We start from the raw sequence: 25,504 nt of genomic DNA on the forward strand, positions 1-25,504 counted from the left end.
TATACACAGCCTCCTCCTCCTCCTGCTTTGTTCTCTTGATCATGTCACCGTTCCTTATGAAGTGTAGTCTCTTCAAAAGGCCGAGCAGCTCGTCTTTGCAATGCAAAGTGAGACGCGGTAAACTCCGGGGGATTCTTGTGTGCCGGCCAAGTGGAGAGTCGACCTGCATGCCTGATCATAATCTCAGAGGAGGAGAGTGAGAAGGATTCCTCTGTGGAGTCTCTCTGGACTGACACACAAAGCACAAAAGGACACTCGCTGCCTCCTCCATCTGACTCCAAATATTGTTTTCCTACTCCCCGTTTGGAGGTCTTAACTCGTGCTGTGACTTCTGCAGAGCTTTGAAGCTGTATGATAACTTCTCAGAAACCTTCCCCGGGAAGAGGCCTGGGGAGGACAGTGTGTGAGAGAGGACGGAGTCGTGGTGGATGTCCAGGAGATAAAACTGTCAGGGGAGCGAGGGAGGTGGGGGGGGGGGGGTTCAGATAAGCAGAGACAGAAAACAGAGCAGAGGACGAGTGGAGGAGTAGCTGGGATGTTTTACAGGAGAGCTGTGAGTTATACGTGTGTGTGTGTCTTAAAGGAGATCTGCTCATCATAGCTGACCTTTGACCGTGGCGATGACGGTTCCAGCCGTACTGAGGATGTCCACAGAGTTCAGGCTCTGGTGTTTGCTGATGATGGCCTTCAGGACTCGGAGCAGCTCGCCGAGTCGTTCGTGGACGGCCTGATGGAGGCAGTCCTGGTGCTCTGCAAAGAGGAAAATTAATTACTTACATTACTTACAATTAATTACATTAATACTGCACTGTGTATTAAACCTCCTCAGGTCGATATACTTTGATTTGTTTACTTTTACTGACAGGATCTTTAGAACCATGAAACAATCCGGACTTTACCGAGGATTGTCTGTAGGGGGGAATCAGGCTCTAAATCAGCCTGGTTTATCTTTCAGTGCGTTCCCTGCTTTAGACAGTAAAACATCATCAACAGTACGATGTCTGTGCTTGATATCCTGTAGATACTGATATTCAAACCACTGAGCCTCGTAACCTTTGACAAACAGTTAATAAAACATCAGAATCTTTCTGCTAGAAACACGTGCAATGATGCTTAACAAGACGATATCTGTAGAGAAGGGAAAAGGAACATTTCAAAACATGGCTGTTCTTAATTCTGCACGGTGCTGAGTCTTAATAATTCATCATGTGAGCTGAATCTGAGCAGATTGGATACAGCTTTATAAAAACTCCCGCTTTAATGAATGGTGCAACCTCACTGCAAACAGGATTACTGTGACAGTCCAGCTTTGTTTGTTTTAACACCAACCACTGCAGCCCAGCGTGCACGCTGCACACACTACAGCCAGAAAGGTTCTTCACCTGACTACAGCACAAAGGTATGTGGTTTACTCATGCACTTAGTTCACACTCAGTTAGTCATTAAACCAGAGGAAACATCTCAGGTATGACCCTCTGAGGACTCAATTCACTCACAGTGACTCATCACCGTTTACAAAGACACTTAATGGTCGCTCTCTGCATGCTTCAGGAATGAGGTCATGAGTGAGAAAATGTAAATGAGGACATGAACTACGATTCAGGTGACTTGAGCACCAACATTAAACCAAAACAAATTGCTGTTTGGCCACACCTCCTCCATTCTGAAGTCTTCGCTCTCCTCCAGAGACACACCTCCAACCCCTCTCCACTCACATTCACACGAAGGACTCAAGAGCAAGAAGCGGATGAAATCGTCCTTTGCTCGAGCTGCCTGTGTCCCTCATTGTTGTGTTAGCATGCTAATGTTAGCGCTCTTTAGTTAGCTCATAGCTTCACATTGCAAGTAAACTGACACAGAATGAGCGTGATCTAAAAACTCTTACTAACATCCAAATAACCCTAACCCAGCATCTATAGTTGAGTTTCTTTGCTGTAATCACATTAAATATGTAAGTAAGCTGCTCTGCAGGTTGTTTCATTGCATGCTTTAGATGTTGTAATCATCCTCACGACACCAGAAGTTAAATAATACTTTACCTGTTTTAAACCCACTGCAACAAAATTAGACAAAAGGATCGCTTCTTGTTTTGAAATATCAGAAATTGCAGACAAACTCCTGCACAGCGTTCAAACTGCACAAAACATTGATAATGTATCTGTGCAATTTATGATGGAATATAAAGTGTGCAGGCTTATCTCCTTCCTCAGTCTGCTGTCACCTCACCAGGTGCAAGTTTGTTTTCAAGCTTTGGAACTTTTTGATGCTATTAAATAATTCAAACAACACGGCTGATCACTTTAAATAATGTGGCATGAACAAGTATCAGAGTCTCCAACAGTTTGAAAACCTAAATTCACAAGAACAAGTACTTTTTTTTTTGGGGGGGCGGGAGGGGTCAGATTTCATTGCAACTTTATATATTTAAAAACACACGTGCAAACACACACAAACACACACAAACACAGAGGTTGTGAAAGCCCCAGTTTGTGCTGACGATCACCCCCGGATTACCCGCTCATGGAAGAGGGGATCAGAATGACTTTAGCGGTCTCCTACTTTGTCTTTTATTCATTAGCCCTCTTTTTTGGAGCGGGACAAACAGAGCCGCCAGCGCGGCGAACAGCTCACGGTCTGTGTGTCCACCGCCACAATGCTTGCTGAGGCTCTGACCCGGAAATCCAGCCAACTGAGCAGCAGGTGACAAGTTCACTTTGACTCTAACGCCATTTCTCAGTGTCAGAAATGCTGATTCCCCCCCCAGTTGCAGCCAGTCCTGCCCTAAAGTGCTGTGACTACAATCGATCTGAGCAGGACACAGAACTTTTACTCCAGAGGCCACTGCTCATGTCCTGATATTTCAACACACAACATGTTTGTTTTCCTGAACCTTACCACGTGGTTTGGTGACTTACCCTAAAAATAAACACAGGTTTGAAAAAAGATGATGGTTTGAGTGATCACAAAAAGGTTCATTTGGACTTTAGATCTGGTCCTTGATGAAAGAACTACCTGGGAGAAAACCCAGAAGACAGACTTTGAGGCCACAACAAGTACGAACCAATCAAAGCAAAGAAGTATTAACCAATCACAGCACAGTATGTCGTGATCAGGCAACACTTAAAAATATAAATATTATCTAATTTCATCCTACAGTATGTTAGACTTTTCCTGTTTTTCTATCAAAATAAATGGGTGCATGGCGCCGACATAGCTCAGTCGGTGATGTCATTTCATCCTTAAATGTTTCTTAGAGTTCAGATCTGAAGAGACCAGAGGTTATGCACCTGATCTAAGCTTTGTTCCACCTGTCAGGGTTTTGATTGGAGAGATTTTTAAACAAGATTTTGCAAACATCGATTTCCTGCAGCAAGATCACCATCACCTCTTCTGCTACACTGCTAGAGCTGAACTTGTTCAAATGTCAACAAACAAACAAACAACACAAAAGTGAAAAAACATTCATGCATGGGGCGCTGGTTAAGCTTGTGTAGAGCTGAATCCCACGCACAGAAGCTACAGTCCTCGGGTTCAGCTCAAGCAGCAACCTCCAGCGTTGACAAATGAAGCCGATGCTGAAGTGTAAAATCCTGCAGTTCCTGGAGTGTCCACTAGAGGCTGGCTGCAGAAGCACAGGAAGTCACATACACACCCATTCTAAAAAGTCTGTTTTTACAGCAGAGATTAACATGTTTACAGCCTGGTTCAAAAAAACAAATAGGTATGATTAGTTACAGTGTAACAGTTTGTCGCCTCAGCTCCAGCTCTCAGTCTGTCGTTAGGTTGACTGAAAGTTAGACTGAGACAGGATTTCCAGCATGGAGACCGCCATCGATGGGACTCCAGCGCCCCCTGTCCAAAATGTCCAAAAAGAAATCCTTTAAAGAAAATAAATTGTGATGGTAACACACTGATTTGTGCACAGTGCTTTTAAAAGCTGCAGCCAATCAGCACTCTGCAAATCAACAATGACCCGCTTCCCATCCAGTTAAAGATCTGAAGTGATTATGTAAGATGTAAGAATGCTGAGAAATACCACCTGAAGAAGGTCAAAAGGTAACTCCAGGTGAGTGAGAAAACTAACCTGCTCTGCAAACAGGGAGCAGAGAAACCCCGACAGACAGACACGCTGACATGATTACGTAAGACGAGCAACAGATCACAGACTGTTCCTCTCAACATGAACTTCTCTCTGCCAACATGCCTCGCTGCTCCCAGCCTGCCAAGAGCCGCCCCGCAGGACCTGGAGAGTCCTGTCCGTTACCGCGGCAACCGTTTTCATCCATCTTCATCACATGTCGTGCTCGGCTCCTTCTCGTGCCGGGGACAGAGTGCTTTTTGACGACAAAAGCTTCTCCTGCTTTTATTCGGCTGCCCAGCTCCCCACGAGGCAGGAAAAGAGCCGGTGGTGAGATCTGGCACCGTCACACCCCAGACTGAGACTCAATAATACGTCTATACAATCAACGCACAGGGGCGTACAGAGGAGTACAGAGTAATAAACCACTGATTACAATAATCTGAATAAAGGAGAAATACCTGACAGGAAGTCAGCCTTCCATTGGAGTATAACTTGTCAGTTTTTCAGTTTCAAAAAACTCATATCTCCAATATTGATCCTAGTTTGAGCACGTTTCTGCTCGTGGAGCTTATTAGAAACATGCAGAGGCTTTTTAGGTCGAGTACAATCACTTCTATCTGAACCACTTCTCTTGACCGCTTCCATCACTGCAACACCTGTTGACCTGATAACTGCTCTCATATCTGACAAACCGAGGGGCGTCCAAAACGGCCGTGTGGGGGTGCCTTAAAACCGTCTACCTTCTCTGGTCCAAACAAATCCAGATCATTCAGGAGCAGAATCTAAAGTTAGAAGGAGGACATACTGACTGCTGCATTGTTGTCAGAGAAGCCAGCACTTCAACATAACATGTTTCCTTAATGTCTGATCAGATAGTAAGATACCTTTATCATTTCACTCTCTACACATCTTACTGAGTGGACCTATAATGACAGAAGTCTTTGCTGTTGTGAAGCAAACTAAAGGAAAACTCAAGCAACAAAAGACATTATTAGAACTGATTTAAACTCCAAAATAAGATTTCCTGTTCACTCTTATCTGAGCCCAATGTTCTCAAAGATCTCTCAGAACCCAACATACAATAATTCCATAAGGACCGCGCTTTACAATGAGCTGCTTCAACCCTTAAGCCGTCAATTGGTCCGGTCAGTTTAGACCCCATTTATGGACATTATCCTTTTAGTGACAAAACACAAACAAAGGCCTAAATCTTCCTACACAGGCTATACACCCATTCATCGACAGAGAAACTGAATCCTGAGTCCTGGAGGCGTGGAGCCCGGGCAGGCTGGAGGTTTATTAAGGACGAGCCTGAACCCTGAATGACTACGAGACACAGGGTCTTCCTTTGCAAAGCTCCATGGGCTTCAATCCTCAATCAATGGGCGGCTGTGTGGCCTATTGGGCTGTCCTAAATGGAGGCTAATTAGCCAGACATTATGGTTGCGTCCACCGGCGCAGCAGGACACAGGATAATGTACTGAGGCTGATTATTTAACCCCTAAACTGCCATTCTGGGCGTGACACAAAGGGAAGAAGACTAGTTCCCACCAGTTATAAAGGAACAGCTGATCAGTGCATTTTGTTTCAGCTGGGGCTTTGTCCTGTTCAGGAAAGAAAAGAGAGTTTGAAAAGGAAGTTCTCGTGCATTAAGTTGCATAACAGAAGGTGTTTCAAAACCCAAATATTAGCCCAGACCAAACTGGGAGAAAACAAACAGGTTACAGGGATGGTTCTGTTTTCGCCTGGGAAGGCGGCTGAGTTTTGCCTGAGGATTTGTTTGAGTGCTGAAAACTCACTATTGTCCCGGGGGGCCACTAGCAAACAGAGGGCCCGGTCCCCTCATGGGCCTGCCTCATGAAGCATTTATGGAACAATAAATCACAACGGCAGCTTTTCACTTTCCACGGGAAAGAGAGATTTGAGTGTGTGCATATGTGTCTTTGTCCGTGTGTGATGGTCAGCGGTGGGAGGATTGTGAGGAGTGATAGGGGAGGAGTTTGGGTGGGTATGGTGGTGGGTGTGTGTGAGTGGGGGTGTTATTTGGGGTAGTACTCTCCCTTGGGATTTGTCCCAAATTTACCCCTGCACCCCACTTCCCTGCTTCAGTGGGGGTTATAAGAGGAGAGAGAGAGGGGGACATTCCTGCACATAATAAGCCGTGCTGAATGAAGGCTGCAGGGGGATCAGACTCTGATCCTGATGAGAAGGAGGCCGCGGATCAGGAGCCGCTCTGAGGCTGCCACTAACACATTGCCAGGTTTTTACTTCATTAGCGTCATGGAAACCCGACATTCCTGCCTCTTGTTTGGAAGCGGGGATGGGGGATTGAGGAGCGAGGGGCTGATGGGGGATCCATAATGAACACAGCGTTGGATCATTCAACATCAAAATGACAACTTAATACCAAAACATTCTGATCTAGAGACTCTTTGACCGTCTTAATGTTTGCAAACTTAACCAAAGATTCCCATTAGTTAGTATTTACTTTAGATGATCTGTTGGTAGTAGGGTTGTCATGATAACAGAATTTAAACTTTGATACGATTTTAGTGAAAATCAAACGATACCTCTTTTCGATACCACCCGTTTCCTCCGCAGGCTGAACATGTATTCGGGGAACCACGACTTGTATTTTAATTTTCGGAAAAAAGTACTAGCAGATAACACTACAGCGCCGCCACCACATCAGCAACGTGCCGTAATTGCAGCGCGATATGAAAAGTTCACAAAGTGCTGTCCTTAGTAAACTGTGTTTCGATACCACAGCAACAAAAATGCGATCGGGTAATTTCTGGTTTTAATTTTAAAAAATGGAAAGGAAACTCCTGAATATCTAGTTGAACAAAAATGGGTAATGTTTAATATTTGTGCAGTTTAGCCAGTTTGCAGGAGAATCCTCTCCAATGCGCCTGTCCTACAAAAGAGTGGTATCAAAAAAGTATGGAAGTATCAAAAATGTTGACAGTAATGGTCAACAGTTTACAAAGATAAAGCCAGAGACTCCGATGAGTTAATATTTGGTTCTGATGAGCTGGTGGGTTAGAAACATCATCACTTTCTTGGTTAACTCAACACAGTATTTAGGGGGAATATTGTTGCTGAGCTTGTACCTCGTTACAAAAACAATATTCTCTGGTGAGGACTTTGTGAATCATTGATGCTTTGAGTCACAGAAGTGATCGTATTTGGATGAAAGGATGGATGAAGATTGCTACGACTCTATCCTGGTTGACATGTTGCAGCTTGGCAATCAGAGACAACAATGCTCTAAAGCTTTTATCTTCCATTTTGTACTCAATGGGACCATAGTTTAATAAATCAACATCATGCTGTATTGAAGAAGACTTGAAACTAAAGATCTGGACTATGAACTCATTATGAAAATGGTTACTGAGAGAATAAATCTGACTTCCGCACACAGCAGACATCTTTTAGCAACCAATGGAGTCGCCTCCTGCGGAAAAATCTAAGACTTTTAAGACTACTCGGCTGAGTCCACTTCTGACAGTATATTTCAAACCTCAACATTGCAGAAGCTCCAATGCAGGTCCAATGTTAACCTGCATGGTAGAGTTGCAACTGGTTTCCATTGGTAGTCAAGTAGTATTGGTGTTTTAACGAGCTTTGGTTGCACGCAAATAAACATTCCTTAAGTAGATTAAGAGGGAAGAACAAATTGGCTAAAATAAAATCCCACATGGCTACCATCCAACAACCATTTAGGTTTTTACACATTTCTAGAACCAGAGATCTGCATGTTTGTGGATAATAACCAAGTGGTAGGTGTCGTCTCTCATTTCCAAATTTTCTCAAACTTTTAATCCAACAGCAAAGATTACGAACAGCACACAGAAGTCTTGGCTCTCATCCAAATATCTACTGGGTACATCCTAAACCGCTCATAACTGCCTGTTGCACCAAGAAGCTTTATCGTAATTAGAAATACCCCCAATAGGATCTACTGGTGTCATGCAACACATGTCGTTACAGATTTGGAAAGAGCAAGATTCATTTTGATTCATGCACACTGATCTTCGTCTGCAGAGCAACCATATAAAAAGGGCCACAACAGCAATACGTGTCTATTAAGTTTTTTTTACATGTGTTTCGTTAATATATGCAAATGTTTCACTGCACTCTAAGTTGACTTAGAAGCAAAAGGATATTAATTAAAGCAAGAACCAAAAACAAGGATTTTCAAACTTTTTAACACTTGAGTCTAAAATAGTTTAAGATGTATCAGTTAAAGAAATGGTTTTGTTGCTTTAAAAAAAGCTCCTGATTCTTTGCACCATAAGGAAATTGTGTCACTTGTTCCAACTTAGCATCACTGGTTTGACTCGTTGAATCACAAGCTTCCACTCAGGCCCGACACAAAATGACTTGGCAACATTCCTCTCGCTCTGACCCTAGCTCTGCTCAGTCATGCATTGCAAATGATGGGAGCAATGTATTATTTATGGTTCAAAACATTTGAGGGAGCAGAGGGGTGCTTATTGCTACAAAGCAAGTGTGAAATCACTAAACATGTCACAACTGGGTCTGCAGAGGTCTGATCAAATGGAAGCTCAGGGCGGAGGGGGCTAAAGAGGATGTTGGACAGGTTAGCAATGAGCAGTGACAATCACAACCTCTCAATGTGTCCCATTCAGTCAGACCACAGCTGGACATTCCAGCTACTCACCCAAATGGTCGACGTCGTTTCAAAGAAGTTGTGGATTAATCAAAAGCTGTGGTTGGGCGAGACGCTCTTCAAAAGACAACTGATCAAATGTGGATCCAATAATCAATCACTGCATGACTCATAACCTTTGTTTGGTCCAAATGGATTCTTCTTTAATTGGAGAAGGTGAAATGCCACATTCTTTCATAATCTGGGTACTTATGTGCAATGCAAAAAAAATCCCAACCATAGCAGTGCCTTGCAAAATGGGTCCACTTAACCTTTAACACTTGGGCAGGGTCACTGCAATGGGTGGCCCATACATCCCTTGATAGCCCAGCCCAGCCCCCCCCCCCAGATGTACTTCCTGTGGTCAGTGGCCCTGGTCAACTTCTGTCGACAGACCACCGGCGGTCCACTCTGCGGATTAGCAGATTACATGCAGCTGGTAAAAGGCAGGGGAACTTTGCCTTCCCAGACCTCTGCGCTCACACCGAGGCATTCCCTGTTGCTTCACCTTTGAAGCTCTTTTTCCCATGACTGCTTACACAAAGAGCGGGCTTTTAAAAGAGAGCCCGAGGCTAGACACACAGCACCTTCCACCTAGGTGGGGGGCTTTTATGCGGCCTCTCTGCAGGCCTCTGCCTTTGTCAGGCTTGTTAGCTGTTAAATCAAGAAACTAAAAGTGAATGAAAAATGATTCTCAATGGAGGCTGGAGGAAAGAAATGTTTGATTTGTAAGTTTGACTACTAATGAGTGACATGACGTCGGTTGTCACGATACCAACATTTTAAACTTTGATAAGTTTCTAGTAAAACTTGAACATTGATATCAGTTCCAGTACCACGGCAATCAAAATAGATGCCATTGGCACCCAATATTAGGTATTGGTTTTATTCAACAAAAATGGTAAGGACAACCCCTTCACTCTGTTAAAATTGTAAGAAAACATTGGCAATGTTTTGGTACCAAAACTAGCATGCTATTACGTAACAACGTCTAAAAGGGATGCTCACACACACACACACACACACACACACACACACACAGTGCTGTTCCCCCCCGTTGGCTCCGCTGACCCTGTCTCGTCCCTTTATAGCTTCTGTTACAACCTCTGAAGGCGATACTGAAGTAAGACGGGATCACTTCGCCCCCATTATCCCTCTGCAACATTCATATTGAAGGCAAGACATCACAGGGATGTGAACATCACGTCTTGAACAGGCAATTAGTGATGGATTCATTCCTCTCCAACGCACCTGTCTTTTGAAAAAGTTGGGTTTTTTTTTACTCTTGTGCACTTGATAAAGAATTGGCAATTGTGTTGAAATCCAAGGGTACACAAGAAAAATGTTCCAGGATTTCTTTCAAGTCAACAAACCCTAGGATATTTCTCTCTCTTCAGTCCTTCGCATATAAATGAGACGCCCAGTGTGGAGTGAAGAATTTTGTTTTTCCCCCTCTTTCATTTCTCTTTGGAGCTGTCTGTCACTGTGAGGAAAGACAGGCAACCTTTCTCTCAGGACACCCCCCCACATCTCCACCACCACCACAGCCGCCGCCTACTGTTGATGCAAAGCTCTGAAGGTTGGCATTCCAACTATGCTTTCTTTAAGAGAAACTGCAAATCCCCCCACCGTGCAACCTCTAGCTGGCAGCCAAAATGCTCGGGCATTAGTCTGAAGAGACTACAGTCGCTCTCAAAGCTGTGCAAAGGGACATCAGCAGGCCGGAGAGTCAGAGAGCTGTCCAACGAGTACAAAGATGGGCCCCTTCAGTACACCTGTCAAAGGGCTGAACTGGGAGGTGAGGGGGGCTGAGGTTTGGGGGCAATCGCAGCACTGAGAACAAGAGGACACTGTTTAGCTTCACGTGCATCCTAATCCTGACAGAAAAGGCTCTGTGAGCAAGAATGTCTGCAAGAGTCGAAAACTCACCTCAAATAACTTCCAAGGCATTTCGATTTACCAGATGTAACAAACAAAACACATTTTTCTGGTTTCAAATATCTCGGGTGTTTATGCCATCTTTGACCTTTTATTTTTGTAAAAGAACATGTCCAGATGTCAAGGAAAAGTTACACTTTCTATGAGCTCAAGGCGCTGTTTTGTACCTCACCATGGTCACAATTAGAAGCTTGGGTTTGCATAGATATGAAGGTACTCTGAGCTTCAGAAGCGATGCTGATCCATACCTGCCAATCTTGTCAAGGGTAGTGTAAAGCTTAATGCAAAGGGGCCTCTTCTTTAGTCATTGCTGATTATGAAATATGCAGATTTAGAGGCTCTTGAATTGCATCCTCCCACTCTGTAAGCTGGAAAGATCCTGAAAAGATTTGTTCTAGGAAGCCAGAGTCAGTTTGGAGAAGGCGATTCAAGCAATGGATGCTGGTATTGTTGCTCGTGTGCTTTGACAAGTTCAATCACATCAATAGGTCCACTTCCCTCCCCTGTCCTCTCAGCACTTCAATGGGACCCTAATTTGAGTCCAACAAGACCCTGATTGGTCCTATCCATGCTTCACACTCAAGTCTTGTTTACCTCCACAACAAACAGGGACTCTTTCACTTGGGATCTGAGTTTCTAAGCCATTTTCACATATGCAATCCTGAAAAGTCTACCCCTGAAATCTTTTTGAGTTTCACACATGTCCCTTCCCCACTCAGAGATTTTCCCTGTTGATGTCTCAGGAGAAAATAAATTATGTTAAAAGCACGCTGTGAGAGTCACAGTGACCCTATGATGACAGTTTGTTTGCCTTTGTATGGAAAAATGGCGAGCAGAAAGGGTATAAAGCAAGCTTACCGTTTTGCACCGTGCTTACATAGATGTTATCATATATTTATTTCCTGCTGCGTTCACACATCAGCTCATCCTGACTTCTTGTGGATTATTTACTAGGGGAGCTGGCAGGAAACATTCTGGATAAAGTCGGGTTAAAAAAATGCAGCTAACCCTGAAAATGTCTGAAAATCTTTTTTCGGAGTTTTGTGCATGTTTGTAGAAGGCAATTACAGAAGGTTTTGGACGAACACATTACTGGTTATCCTTCTCTCTCCCTGCACCATGGGGCTGACTCTGCCACATGCGAGCATGCTCTGAGTTTGGCTCTGGTAGAAAGGAAGGCCAATTATACCTTCAGTGAACCCCTAACAACACAGCGTGTTACAAGAAAATACCTGATGCAGAAAATTTCAGTTAGAGTAACTGTCTTTCCAACTCCAACATAATCCCCTCAGTTTCAGCTGACTCTGCTTGAAGTACAAGAAACTGGTAAAAGCTTCCTCGAGCTGCACAGAAACACCACTGCAAACTTTGGGGGAGTGATTGCTGAGCATAAAGACACACGCTGAAGTAAGAGTTGGTTAATTGGTCCCAGAGAACTTTGAGAACAGGGATAAGGGAGTCCAGGAGCCCTTTACTAAACCATGAGTACACTCAGTCAGTGTTTGTGCTGCTGGAACAGACAGAAAAAAAACCTTCAGGAAACAGTTTGCTAAAACCATTACTTACCTTGATGACATGCTGAAATTAAAATAAGCACCCGTCTCCTGCAGCAGCTGACCAGTTCATTATGGCTGACCTTTATTTATGTAACCCTGCAGAGCTGACTCAGACACCTATAGTAACCAGGCCAGTGGACCACTCCTGCACAAACACAACATCATATTTTATATTTTGCTTCACTGCAAAAAATGTTTAGCAAACTGAATTTGTGTAATTTGTCAAAATATCTTCCGATGCAGCGAGCAAAAGTACTTGTGAAATGAGATTATTGTTTTTTTAAGAAATCTCATCTCAAGACAGTCAAAAAGGTGAAATGTTCCTGCTGCGTCGGCAGAGACGAGTCATTTGCACTCGAAATGTTTCAAAGTGCAGAACGACACAAGAGTGCTTCCCTGCCTAACTCCACATGACTCTAATCCCATGCAGGGGAGAGACCCCAGATTCAAGGGTTACTTCAGATTATTCAGAGGATCAATTTGCCGTCTTTGTTTCGGAGCTTTAATCCACAAAGGGCGAGGGGAGGTCTCGTGGTCACGCAACCACATGGGTGTCGGTTAAATGTGTCACACTTGTTCGGAGTTAGACGGTGAACAGACTGAGCTTATGTTGTAGAGAAGAATACTTTAAGATTCAACACTCCTTTGACTTTCAAACTGGACAAAAAGCGTCAGCTGTGTTTGAAGGAAGAGCCGAGCCCCTCAGTGCCCACAATGCTTTGCTCCTTGTGTGTACTGCGGGAGTTTTATCTCAATGTGTGGCAGACACTGACAGCCCCAAGCTGAGCCCCAAACTATAAATCTCAACCGGAGGGAAGGAAAGAGAGAGAGACACACGGAGAGGGAGCTCCCTCAGGTTACAACTCGAAAACAACTCGCAAATCTACCAGTGCAGTCGGGCTGTTAAGAGCCGACGCGTCAGCACGGACGCTCAGTGAAGGTGTCACAACGTGGCATTCATTTAACAAACTGAGTAAGGTTATTGAAATGTTTCAGACTTAAGGGTGTTTTTAAAAGATCATTTTAATGATCCACAGTATCAAAAAAAGCTGATGTTCAGTTAAGATTTTAACCAAAACATGCTGCAAGAAAAAGGAGACAGCGTGGACATTTGAAAAACTTTTGTAAAAAAAAAAAAAAAATTTAATTTTAAAAACATTAACTTTTATCAAAAAAATGTATCTGAATTTTCATATATCTCTGAAAAAAATTCAAAACTGTACAATATTTGAGAAACTGCTATAAAAAAGAAATCAAAAACTGATCAAGAAATTATCTGAAACGAGAAAAATTACAGTACTTTCAAAATTTTTAACTTTGGTAAAAACAAACTTTGAAACTTGAAGATTTTTTTTGAAACTTTTGTCAAAACCTTTTAAAAATTCCAAAACTTCCCCAAAAAATTCCACCCAGTGTGACGGGTTTTTTTTATGAAAACCAAAACATTTCCAGAGGTGTACTTAGGTGCCTGCACTTGGACTTTTTTTTTGCCGTGGTAACTGATCTCTAGTATCATAGTTTAAAATTCTTGTATCTTAACAACCCTCAAAAATAAGATTTTACACTGGCGGGGCTTTGAGCAGGAAGTGATTTCATGTTTCGCTTCTTCAGGTGAAAAGGATGAACGGAGCGTCCATATGTCACAGGACACCACACTTTAATCCCAGGGGGATAAAACCCAGCACGCCATAGCTGCGCCTTTAAGCTCAAATCAACCAAAACAATTACGGTAATGTAATTAATCCCGTAAGGCAGCTCGGCTATCCAGATCAGGGTTCAGGATGATTAAATCGAGATCTTTGGGAACTGTGGTGATGGGAGCCGACCACCAATCATCTTTAAGGGTCCACTTTAAAGAAAGAGGGCAGGTCGTCCTGTTCTCTGCGGTTATTTACAGCGGCTTTAAAAATGGCTCCAGTAAAAAGAACCATAAAAGGAACGGTTTTTAGGAGGGTAGGAGAAGCCTTCCAGTGCATCCTGGACCCAGTGGGATCGCCTGTCTAAACACAGCGCTCACTTACAGCCATTAAGAAGTTGGGAATGGTTTGTGAAAAGCCCAAGTAGGGCTAATTTTAGGCTGGTATTTCAACAAGGGGTGATTTAGAATACAAAGCACCAAAATAGCATTTAGGCTTTCTCTGAGGACCCGGAGCAGAAAGACTTTCCCACAGAGCTTCAGCGGCAGAATACTCAGCCACCGTCCAAAGAGAGGAAAGAAGGAACTCATTCCCCACATCTTCACAGCAAGTTCAATTAAATGCATGAATATGTGGACAGACAGCAGCACGGTAAAGTTGAACAATAAGCCTTTAGTACCTGGGCTCTACTTGATATACTTGGAGGCAAAACAGATACAGGAATGGAGCCGCAGGTCGGACTTGAACCCGGGACCTACTTGACCTCACCGCTAGGCCATCTGCATCCGAGGATACGAGAATTTTAAACTTCCATGTGATACTCGTTAAAATCAAAATGATATCCATACCTGTTTTGATACCATGGCAACAAAAAAAGGAGTCCTACGCCCCAATAATGACTTAATTCTTTTAAATCCTAATTAACAAAAAATGCTGCAAACTCCTGCACACTCTCTAAAAATGTAGACTCTCTCTCTCTTTGATGCATGTCAACCCCACTCTCTCTTCTCCCAACATTTCCTGTCTCTTTGCAGCTGTCCTAGCGTATAAAGAGAAAAATGTCCCCCAAAAAATATCTTTAAAATAAATATTGATAATGTTGATGACCTTGATGTCCAGAGACCCCCATACTGTGAAACCGCAGAGTGGTCTACTATATTAAGAATAATGATGTTTGTGTATCTGTTGTTTTGAGGAATAACATAAAAAAAATTGATTCCCCGCCAGCCTAAAAGGTTGTGTATTGTTATTGTTTTGATTAAGAGCCCCCTGGTGGTGGAATTGACATACTATGCCTTTAAGGTGCCCGAGCTTCTTTTTTTAAAACATTGTTTCATAAGTCAGGTGATCGGGAGAGGAATGAATCTATCAATTGTGCAAACAAGACAGTGTGCAGGAGTTTCCCTGCAATCATTGCTCATTAACTCAAGAAACGTACAAACATCGGGTGCCCAAGACTTCTATTTTTGTGCCATGGAGTCAGAAGAGATTTAGATTAATTTTTAGTAGGATCGTACCTCAGTGACACTCAGCGTTACACAACACCTGAGGACCTTTTTGGTAGGATCCTGTTAATCATTGAAGCACAGAGTCACCCGCTCAGTATGAGCTCAGTCTTCAAACTCCACACTAATTAACCGAGGACACTTCACACAGAAAGGGGGCGGGGCTTAAGAGTCATACAATCCTAAATTAAACATGTGACTAATGGTAAAAGAACTCGGACTGTCTTTCATGCGTACTTAATGTGCCACAATGATTCCAAGAATGAATGATTGAGCAATATTTATTTTCATTAGCAGGATGACTTCGTGGAACTGGGGACAGAGGAGAAGAACATACTGGAGAACAGGAAACATGCAGCAGCAGGTTCATTAGAGCACAGAGATAGTAGAGGTGACGTGCAGACAGTCTGTGGTCGTTCAGTGATCACAGGGAATAAAGGTCACCACCCCCTCCCACTGACTCCAGGTGAATTCTCCTGATTATATCCTGCTGTGTTCTCACATCAGCTCACTCTGACTTTCTGCAGAATAAATACGAGGAGGCTGGAGGAGAAACATTCAGCTGTTTGTGTTCACACATGACGCTCCACCTGGAAATAACAGGAAGTTTTCAGGAGTTTTGTGCAGGAGTGAAATGACTAAAAATTGTTGTTTGTGTCTCCGACTGTTATTCTAAATTTCTGACAACATTAAAGACAAGATAGACTGTTTTGTCAAAGAGGAAGATGATGTTTTCAAGCTGAATGAGCTGTGACAACGAGCTCTTCTAAAGCCACCAGACTCCATTTAAAAAACTGTCATTTAAAAAATTGTCCATTTAAAAAACCGTACAGAACATGGGAGGAGCTCGTCGACTGTTTCCTGCATTCGATGGTTATTTTGTGTCTTTGGTGATAAAAATGTTTAGTTGAGGTCCAAACAATGTGAAATAAACACACGAGAGAAAAGAGTCAACAGTTAAAGCAGGGAGAGCTGTCTCCTGCTGCATGGTAAAGTTACTGTTTTTTTAAAGAGTCTGGTGGCTTTACAGAGAGCGAGGGAACAGCTGTTTCTGTTCTGCTGGGACGCTTCCTGTAATGTTGTAAAATCTAACTCTTTTAATGCACTTTGATTGTACATGTTAAAGAATACTTTGTCGCTTTTTCCAACCTGATCTCTGGCTGCAGGCTGCAGGAACATACTGCCACACAAACCATAGTGGAGCTGTCAGCAGACGTTTAATAAGTGCTGATTTAGACGACACAGAGTGTTTGTTCTCTTGGTATGGAGGGAATGTGAGTCAGTGAAGGAGAGGATGTGACAGACGGTGAGAGAAGTGGCTGTGTAGTGAGATTTGATTCACTTTAAAGATGCACGTTAAGCAAAGTGTCAGAGTGAGGGCGATGAATGTGTTCGTGCAAAAGCAATGAGCACACGTGAGGAAAACAAAGACGGAGGATGCAAATGAACAAAGAATAACCGGGAGTTATTTGAACAAGAAAGATGCTCCAGGTCTACTTTTAAAAATAACATCAACACGTTTTTAAAAGGAAAGAATCAAACTGAGTAAAGGTCAATCTTCTGCACATATCAAACACACACATTAGGAGTTAATTGCCTGAAGCCCCTCCCCTCCTGTATCACCTCGCTCTCCTCAGATCAGCTCAGGAAATATCCTGCTCGTGCAGTTCTCCTTCTCCAGCAGCTGACGCAGAGAGGTAGGCCATCATTCTGCTCGGCCGGCTTGAAGTGTGAAAACACCTGATGACACACCTGTCCCAGTCACACAGGCAGCCTCAACAAAAACACCCTCAAGAGCCTCGAACAGATGACAAGATGCACAAACGATCGACTCCAAAGCAGCGTAACCAAATGTTTGTTACACTAATCTTATGATGAAGGGGCTTCATGAGGCTTCACAAACACAAAGGACACAGCTCGTCTGGGCTCCAAACGTCCTCTGTGACCCCTGCTAAGACCCACCTTCCAAATTATAATCCCCTCCAATTACGTCCTTCACAAAGTGCCCGGTGCACACGGTCACGAGTCACGACCTTAAAGACGAATATCCGTATGCGGACTGAGGAGAGGCACATCAGCAGTTTCTTCTCAGGCTTCTAGTGTAAAAAACAAGATTGAGTCGTGCGTCATCGACTCTGCCACAGCTGAACAGCAGCCGCTCTGTAATTACCATTTAAGGATGATGTGCATTGGGAGGAAAACAAACTTCTTTAAAAACATTCTTAATGGAGTTGGCTGAAGAACGCCCCCCCCCCCCCCCCCCCCCCCCCCCCAGGGACCACTCCCACAGGCTGCAGCTATTCCGGACTTGGGAAAGTATCATTTCTGCTCAGGCTGCCAGTTAGCAGCAGCGTGCTAGTCTGGAGACTGGTCCCGGGACAATGGGTGTCAGACTCACGTCGTTGACTGTGAATGCAGGCGGTGTTGCAGTGGAGCTGAATATTGTGGAGGAGGGTTCACGGAGGTTTCAGTGAGCAGCGCGGCTTAATGAGAGGTTTGAACTATTGTGAAGCTCTGCAGAGACAATACGGCCATAAATTAGAGGGGGGGGGGGGGTAAATCACATCCAATCACAGCACAAGTCACTGCCTCCCAACTATCTGTTACTGAAGCCTCAGAGCGACACGTCTCAACAATCACACTTTGAAGAAGTTTATTGACAACAAGAGAAGAGCGTCATGTCACGTAATCATCCTAATCTTAATCTCTGCTGTTTTTAAAACTTGGTTCTTCAGCCTGCAGCAGTGAACTGGGCTGTAATGGCTGCACTATAATCCTGCAGATATGACACTACGAGTTCTTGTTTTAGTCCTTGACAGGCTCACACTGTTATTCCAAGTGTCTGAAAAACATTACAGAAAGGATCCCTGCAGAGATAGACCTCATTTTTGTGAGTAGATTTTTTTAAACCCGTCTTTTAGCGATATTTGCAGAGCTACCGGACTCCATTTGAAAAAACAGTTATTTTACCTCACAGCGCTGGAGCTGCTGGTCTCCTGCGGCCTCATTGAGTTTCGCTCGTTTGAGGGGCGCTGGTGGACAAGTGGTTAGTGCCCCATGTGTGGAGGCTATAGTCCTTGAAGCGGGCAGCCTAGGTTCGAATCTGACCTGTGGCTCCTTTCCCGCATGTCATTCTCCACACGCTCTCTCGGATTCTGACTCTATCCACTATCCAAAGGGTTGGCCTGTTTGAGTGAATGTTGTGTTTTAAAGGTTAGAGGGAGGGACAAAGGAGTACCAGGTCTGGACAACAACAGACTACAGGCTTTAGTTTTCTTTAAGATAAAATGACTGTTTTTGTCAACAGGGTTTGGTGAGATTAGAAAAGGCGACACAAACAGCTGATTCCTGGTGTAAGGAATCATCTTCCTCTGTGACATAAAGGTCCCTCTCTGTAGAGATCCTCTCGGTGATGATGTCACACACTTAGAACAACAACCGGAGCCTGTCAGGGACTAATACAACAACGATTAGGGGACACACTTTGATCGGACGAGGTGTGCAGCCATCACACGGGGGTTTCAAACCTTCCATTGGAACATAATTTAATATCTAAACTTTCATTTAGACCCCAGAATATCTTGAATAAAAGACAGGACCCTGGGTTTAAAAAACAAGCTTTGTCTTTGGGTTTGACACAATGGTCTCTTTGCTTCTCTCCTAAATCGTGCTGAGGTCTGTTTTCTTCATACTAATCAGCCTATTCTCCCAAATCGGCCCTTTCCTGTATTTATCCAAAATAAGCCTCTAATGGGAATACTGCGCGTTACAATCACGTGTTGGCATCTCCGTGACGACATTGGCAGGACTCAGCCTGATTACTGGACGTGGAGCTGAGGAGTTTGTTTTGAAGTCTATTTGTTGTTCGGATGTTTTGCTCTGTGTGTGTAGAGGAAAGACACATATTATAATTCTAAACCGGTTTCTTAAAGACGAGCGGCGAGGGCAGAATGTCTATAGTGACAGCTCAACTTTAAGTGATATCAAAGCGACCACCTTGAATCTGTGATGAGGACAGAGAAATAAACAGCCACAAAAGCTGGAGGTGTATTTCTCTCCTGCTTCAGAGAGCTGCAGACGTGGATCTCCTGCTTTGATCCCAGACACGCTGACAGCTCACTGAAAAGTCTCTCAGGCTTCAAAAGTGTCCTCTGCAAAGTCTCACTCTGCATAATGCCCACACGTCCAGCCGGGGTCAAGCACCTTCCTGACCTCTGCAGACACACACACAAAACCTGCCTGTGATTCCACAGCTCATCTTATTCAGACCGTCCTCAGCAGGTCTGGGATGAACCAATCTGGGTCTGATCCAAAAAGCAAAACATAACAAGTGAGGAATGTAACAACCACCCACATGTGCACAGAGAGGAGTGTTTGCCTCAGCCCCGAGGTTCTAAATGATCCGTCTCATCACTGATGAAGGGAAGTCTGTTAATATGAGGCTCAACGGGAGCTCGCTATGAAAGCTGCTGCAGTTCTTCAATGTGGATTCAGTCGAGTTTCTAAAATAAATGAGTTTTTTTAACTCATCTTAGAATTTGTACGTGTTCGTTGTATATAGTGTTACATGTTGTGGGTTTTTTTTGGTACAGTGTTATGTCTGCTCAATGCTGCTCCATGTCTGTCCATACATTTTTTATATTAACCAAATGCTGCTTTATGTGTATCCTGCATGGTTTATGTATTTTCACCTGTGGCTACTCACCTGTCTGCTTCATTACTGTCATGATATTTCTATTTTTGTAGCTTTTAGCGATGTTTGAAATTGGGTTTTTTTAGGGAGCCTTTTATCAAATCTGGCCAGGGACAACAGATGAAAATTTGCCTTTTGGCTAACTCTGTCATATTTACAGAAATGTTTATTAATATGCAATGTCCCTGTAAAATAAAAAATAAGTAAATAAAAGAAAAAAGAAAAATATATTTTTTGTCCTTCGACAACACGATTCTCTGTGAAGTGCTTCACCGAAAATCAAGCGAGCACATTCTGAGAGAGGCATGCAGACTTCATGCAGACTCTGCACAATGGTTTGAGTCAAATCCATCAAGAGGTTTTCTATTCCAGCACGAGCCTGTAAATACATTCATCCTTAGTGTTCAGTAGCATCAGTTCAACATCTTTATCGTCCAACATCGACCCCGCTGACAGACATCTGCAAACGATGTGGCATGAGCCGATGTCTGTAGAGGATTCATTGTCGTGCTAAATCAGTTCAAAGCCGACATCTAGAACACCGAACTACTGATTCAGAGAAGAGGATTTTCACTGGACAGATGAAGTCAGCTGTCGTTTTCACATGTTGCATTGTGGAAGTCTGATACCAGAAGAAGTCGTGAAACAAACTCAGTGTCAGAATCTGCCAGTCGGTGCATCTCTAGAGTTTAGTCCTCGTTGGCTCAAACATTTAGGTCATGCTTTTGTTATGATTCTAGTAAAAATCAAACCATGAAGACTCCTTTTTCAATACCATGGCAACCAAAAAATGAAGTCCTAGGCGCCCAATTTTAGAGACTTTCTTGGTTTTAAGGAACAAAAATGTGAGGGAAACTTCTGCACACGGTCTAAATCGTTGACCGTGTGCTAAAACGTTGGATCATGATATTTGTGTGATTTAGACTGTGTGCAGGAGTCTGCCTGCAACCTTCTGATGGACTCACTCCTCTTCTTCACACCTGTCTTAAGTTTCTTTAAAGCTTCAGCTCTTTGATATCGCTCATTAAAATAACAGAAAAAAATAACAGAAAACACATAGTATCCAAAGTGTCATGAAGACAACTGATCTCAGGTTAAGAACGTCTCTTGTGCAAAATGATAATTAAATCTGAATTTGCTGCATGAAACCTTTTCACAACCATGAGAATATGAAGAACCTTTTTCCTGCAGGATTTAAACTTTGTTCTAGGTGATCAAGTGCTGGATTATCGTTTTAGGAGGGACACATTAGCTGCAGCTTGTCTGTGTTTTCTACTCTGCAGACAGGAGAGCAAGAATCAAACTAACAGTGAGATAAGGACGGGTGAGTGACCGAGCAGCCAAGGCCGCTGCAGGAGAAAACAGGTAGACAGCCGTGGGACTGTGTACACTGTGCTGGAAACAACAGAGTGTACACATGAGCTCACAGCGAGGCTGTAAACTCCTCTGACTCTCTGCCAACACTCTCTCCTCTGCGCTCACACCAGTTCAGGCCTCATTGAGAGAACACATGTCGTAATGAGAGAGAGAGGATCATTACTGCGAGAGATAAGACGAGTTGAGACACATTGAAGGGTGCATGGTGTCATTACATGGTGGGAAACAAGCCGACACAATGGGATGAATCACTCACTCTGCGATCCACAAAGAGCAAAACAAATCATTCACAGGTTACCTACGAGCTCTGTCAGAATCCCACTTTTTCAAACTTTGATCCATGCTGGTCAAAATCTAATAATGTCCATTAAAAGGCAACAACAGCAGAAGTACGAGGCGCCAAACGGGATCATGCTTTGTTTTTTTAATCACCAAACACTGCAAGCAAACTCCTGCACAGAGTCCAATCTTACACAGTGCTCTCTTTCTCTTTCTCAGGCTGCAGCTTTGGTTTAAAGTAAGACTGAAAATCTATCTGAAGCTGTCAGCAGAGATAAGGATCAGATATCATCTGGTGATAAATTAAGTTTCATGAAATGAGTGAAACTATTAAAGACCGATAAGTATTCTGATTCTGTCAAATATTTAACCATGCAATCAAAAAGGTGTGATCGGCTTTTGTATAAATGCAAACACACATTTTTCTGCAACAACTAGAGTAAAGAAATGATGAGTATCAGTTCAAATACGACCTGCACGTTTGTTTGTTTGTTTGTTTTATGATTAATACATGATCACAAATCTGAGGCGTCTGAATGTTTTCTTACAGCTGCAGATGGAGCTCAAGTGAGACGTTGTTGAAGCTGTTTCTGTGAATGTAACAAAGCCTTGAAAAAAGAAGAGTGAGCAGAATGTTGTGATTTTCTCTCATCAGAAAGAGACAGAAACTCGTTCACTCTTTCCAAACTTACCTTTGGAGTTGAAAACTTCTTTGAGTTGCAGCAGCACATCAGCAAACTTTCGCACATCGCTGACCAGCTGCATGATGTAGTTTGGGTCCGAGGCGGCAACATCTGGGCTGTCCGAGCTCACCGAGATGCTCTTGGAGAACCGGCCCGGCCCCCAGGGGCCCACGCTCGAGGGGCTCGCTGAACCCGAGCCGGTGCTGGAGAGTTTGGAGATACCCAGAGGAAGTTTGGTTCCACTGCTGCTGCTGCTGCCTCCCCCACCTCCTGTTCCTCCGCCCGAGCTCTGGCGCAGCATGGCAGCCAGCATGTCTTTTATGGTCCGGTGGTCCGGTGGCCCTCAGGCCTGGTGATGGTTTATCCTTCAGCTCTCAGGGAAAGATCTGCACCACTACAGGGAGGAGGGATACTGCAGAGAGAGAGAGAGAGAGAGAGTGAGAGAGAGAGAGTGAGAGAGAGAGAGGAGACTGTTTATCATAGGCTGGTAATGGTTTGGGGTTTCTTTGTTGACATCCTTGAAATGGACTTTAATGAATCTAAATGAGTCTATCAGGACAAAATGAGGCGGACTCCTGGATAGTGCCGCTCTCTGCCTTCACTACTCCCATTAAGTACTGTTAGAACAAAGTGGGAGGATTCTAAATCCTGCAGTTTATTTTGCACTAAATGAGTCTTTTGTGTTCTTTATCTAATTTCAGTAATAACACAAATTAAAACCCAACATAATCTATTGGAACAAATCTGTCTCCAGCTGTCATTTACCACCAAATTAGTTACACAGCAAAGTGTTGCTCTCTGAATTACATGCAACTTCTCATACAGTCAGGACATGCAAGAAAAACACATGACAAATTCAAATAGCACATTTGCACTTTATTCAGATTGTAGTGGGAAAGTAGATCATGCATTTAATTACAAAATCAAAGTGTCAAACAGGAAGGAAAGCGCAGAGAACGAGGTTAAACACTTAATTTCTTCTCCAAGCTGAGCGCATCTCCAGGAACGCGACACTGCCGTCTAAAAACCCCAAATTCTGATTTATTTCTTGCTTTTCTCTCGATAAGATCAAAAAAGATGAATTCAGTTACAGCTGTTGTAGTTTCAATGTTCACTTAATAATTCGGCGAACATCAAATCAAATAATATGATTTGATAATTCGTTTTTGTTGTAAAATCTCCACTTTGAAAACTGTTGTGATCAGATCGCAGCAGCCTCTTACGTTAGTTCGCTCCGTAACAAACCTGAAGAAAAACCTGAAATTCGGACTTTTGTTAAAGTAATTCTTGTATTAAATTGATGCCAAATTAGTGGTTCGAATAAAAGTGTTTTCAGTGAGTTTTCACACAGCAACAGTATCGTTTGCTTTAATGTTGTTACAATCAGCATTTAAGTATTACATTTAAAGGGAGTTCGCTAACATTTCGCCGTGAGGAGTCCGTCGCTGCTCAACGCACAAACAAACGGTATGTAACATATTATCAGACATAATTACAAACCTGGTGTTTTATCCTGGAACATTTCAGCAGATAAAAATCCAAAAACGGTAAAATTATCTTTTAGAAAATCGACAAAATAATCCACAACCGAATCGCGCGTAGACCCGGATCCCGGCAGACCCCTCACAGTCCCCCGACTCAGCTCCTCTGAATCCCGGCTCCTCCACTGAGTCCGCTCTCCATGTGATTAGTGAGTCAGTGTGTGTGCGTGTGCGTGTGCATGTGCGTGTGTGTGTGTGCGTGTGCGTGTGTGTGTGCAGTCCTCCCTTAACAACAGGTGTCTGAGTTTTAAAGTGTCATTTAACACACAATAACACGACAAACATCCGGTCATGCCCTTCAAAATAAAATGTCCAGGCGTTCTCAACTTTAAGCTTCATTTAAGGTTGGTTGTGATGCTTTTCATAAAATACGAATGATCAGGCTTTATTAGATTAATTTGATAAGTAAACATTTAAGGAAGAATTAATAATTTCCTCACCATAACCTACACGACGGAAACACTCAAAAAAATACAAATAAAAGCCAAACAAAGTATCCGGAGACTTTAAGGTTTAATTTAATCAATGAATTATAGAGACAAATGTAAAATTAAATCTGTCAGTGACTGCAATATGAAAAAACTAACAACTGAATGATTTTGACTTTTTTTAATCTCTTAATTTCCCCTTTAATCCAAAAATCATGACATGACATGAATTTTATCGCATAGTTTTTAATTTTAAGACATAATTATGACTTTTTATTTCTTGATTTCTACCTTTAATAAAACAAAATTAGGACTTTTAATCTCTTAATTATGTATTTGTATTGCTTAATTTCATCTCATAATTAAGATGTTGTCTCAGAATTAATTTGACTTTTTATTCTACATTTCAACCTTTTATTTCATAGTTACTTTAAATTTCACAGTTGTGACTTTTTTTTCAAAGAACTTTGACTTAATTCATCACCATTATAACTTTTCATATCTTGATTTCTACCTTTAGTCTACATTTTATGACTTTTCATCTCATCTCTTGAAATAAGCGCTACAAGCTCAAAGTAACTCATGAATGACCCCTGCTGGTGAAGCGGAGGAAATGCAGCCACACGAGGCTGCAGCTCACCTCAGATAATAAGGTTCACACTGTGATAATTTATGGCTAAACATTTATTCAAAGGACTTTATTTATCATCCTAAAACGAGTTTCCGATGCTTTGGCTGAGACAAAGGTATCAATGTCTACTTATTTTTACAGCGACCCTGAATCCCCAAAAGTAAAAAATATATATAAATATATATTGTATACATAATGATCTTGTTATCTTACTTGTGCTCACAAGATATTACCTTCAATGTGGAAACAAGTTATTATCGTGTGCGCACAAAATACAAATGTTCGCTTTTTGTGACTTCTGGGACTCCGTACATTTTAATATTTTTCATTCACGTAATATATTTGTAGATTTTGACAAAGATTTCAGACTAATAACACCTATTGTAATTTTATTTTAACAATTCTTCTACAGAAAGTTGAAATTATCTATAATAAGTAGCGATATTAACAAAATACGTTTCCGGTGAACACTAAAAAATA

At 42.7% G+C, this 25,504-nt stretch overlaps 1 protein-coding gene across 2 annotated transcripts in view; it reads right to left on the reverse strand.

The window, feature by feature from the left end:
• Positions 1-24,104, reverse strand: part of arhgap29a (Rho GTPase activating protein 29a) — a 47,345-nt gene extending 23,241 nt beyond the window's left edge. Inside the window, exons 1-3 of one of the 2 annotated variants that reach the window (XM_061064985.1) lie at positions 23,925-24,104; positions 22,434-22,836; positions 607-750 (exon numbers count right to left, since the gene is read on the reverse strand). In XM_061064985.1, the coding sequence (XP_060920968.1) occupies positions 607-750; positions 22,434-22,737 (448 nt within the window). In that variant the 5' untranslated portion in view covers positions 22,738-22,836; positions 23,925-24,104. The remainder of the gene's footprint in view (positions 1-606; positions 751-22,433; positions 22,837-23,924) is intronic. The other variant, XM_061064984.1, reaches the window with a different exon arrangement.
• Positions 24,105-25,504: the final 1,400 nt, after the last annotated feature.

Source organism: Labrus mixtus, chromosome 19 (genome assembly GCF_963584025.1).
Source record: "Labrus mixtus chromosome 19, fLabMix1.1, whole genome shotgun sequence".
In the NCBI taxonomy this organism is placed as follows: domain Eukaryota; kingdom Metazoa; phylum Chordata; class Actinopteri; order Labriformes; family Labridae; genus Labrus; species Labrus mixtus.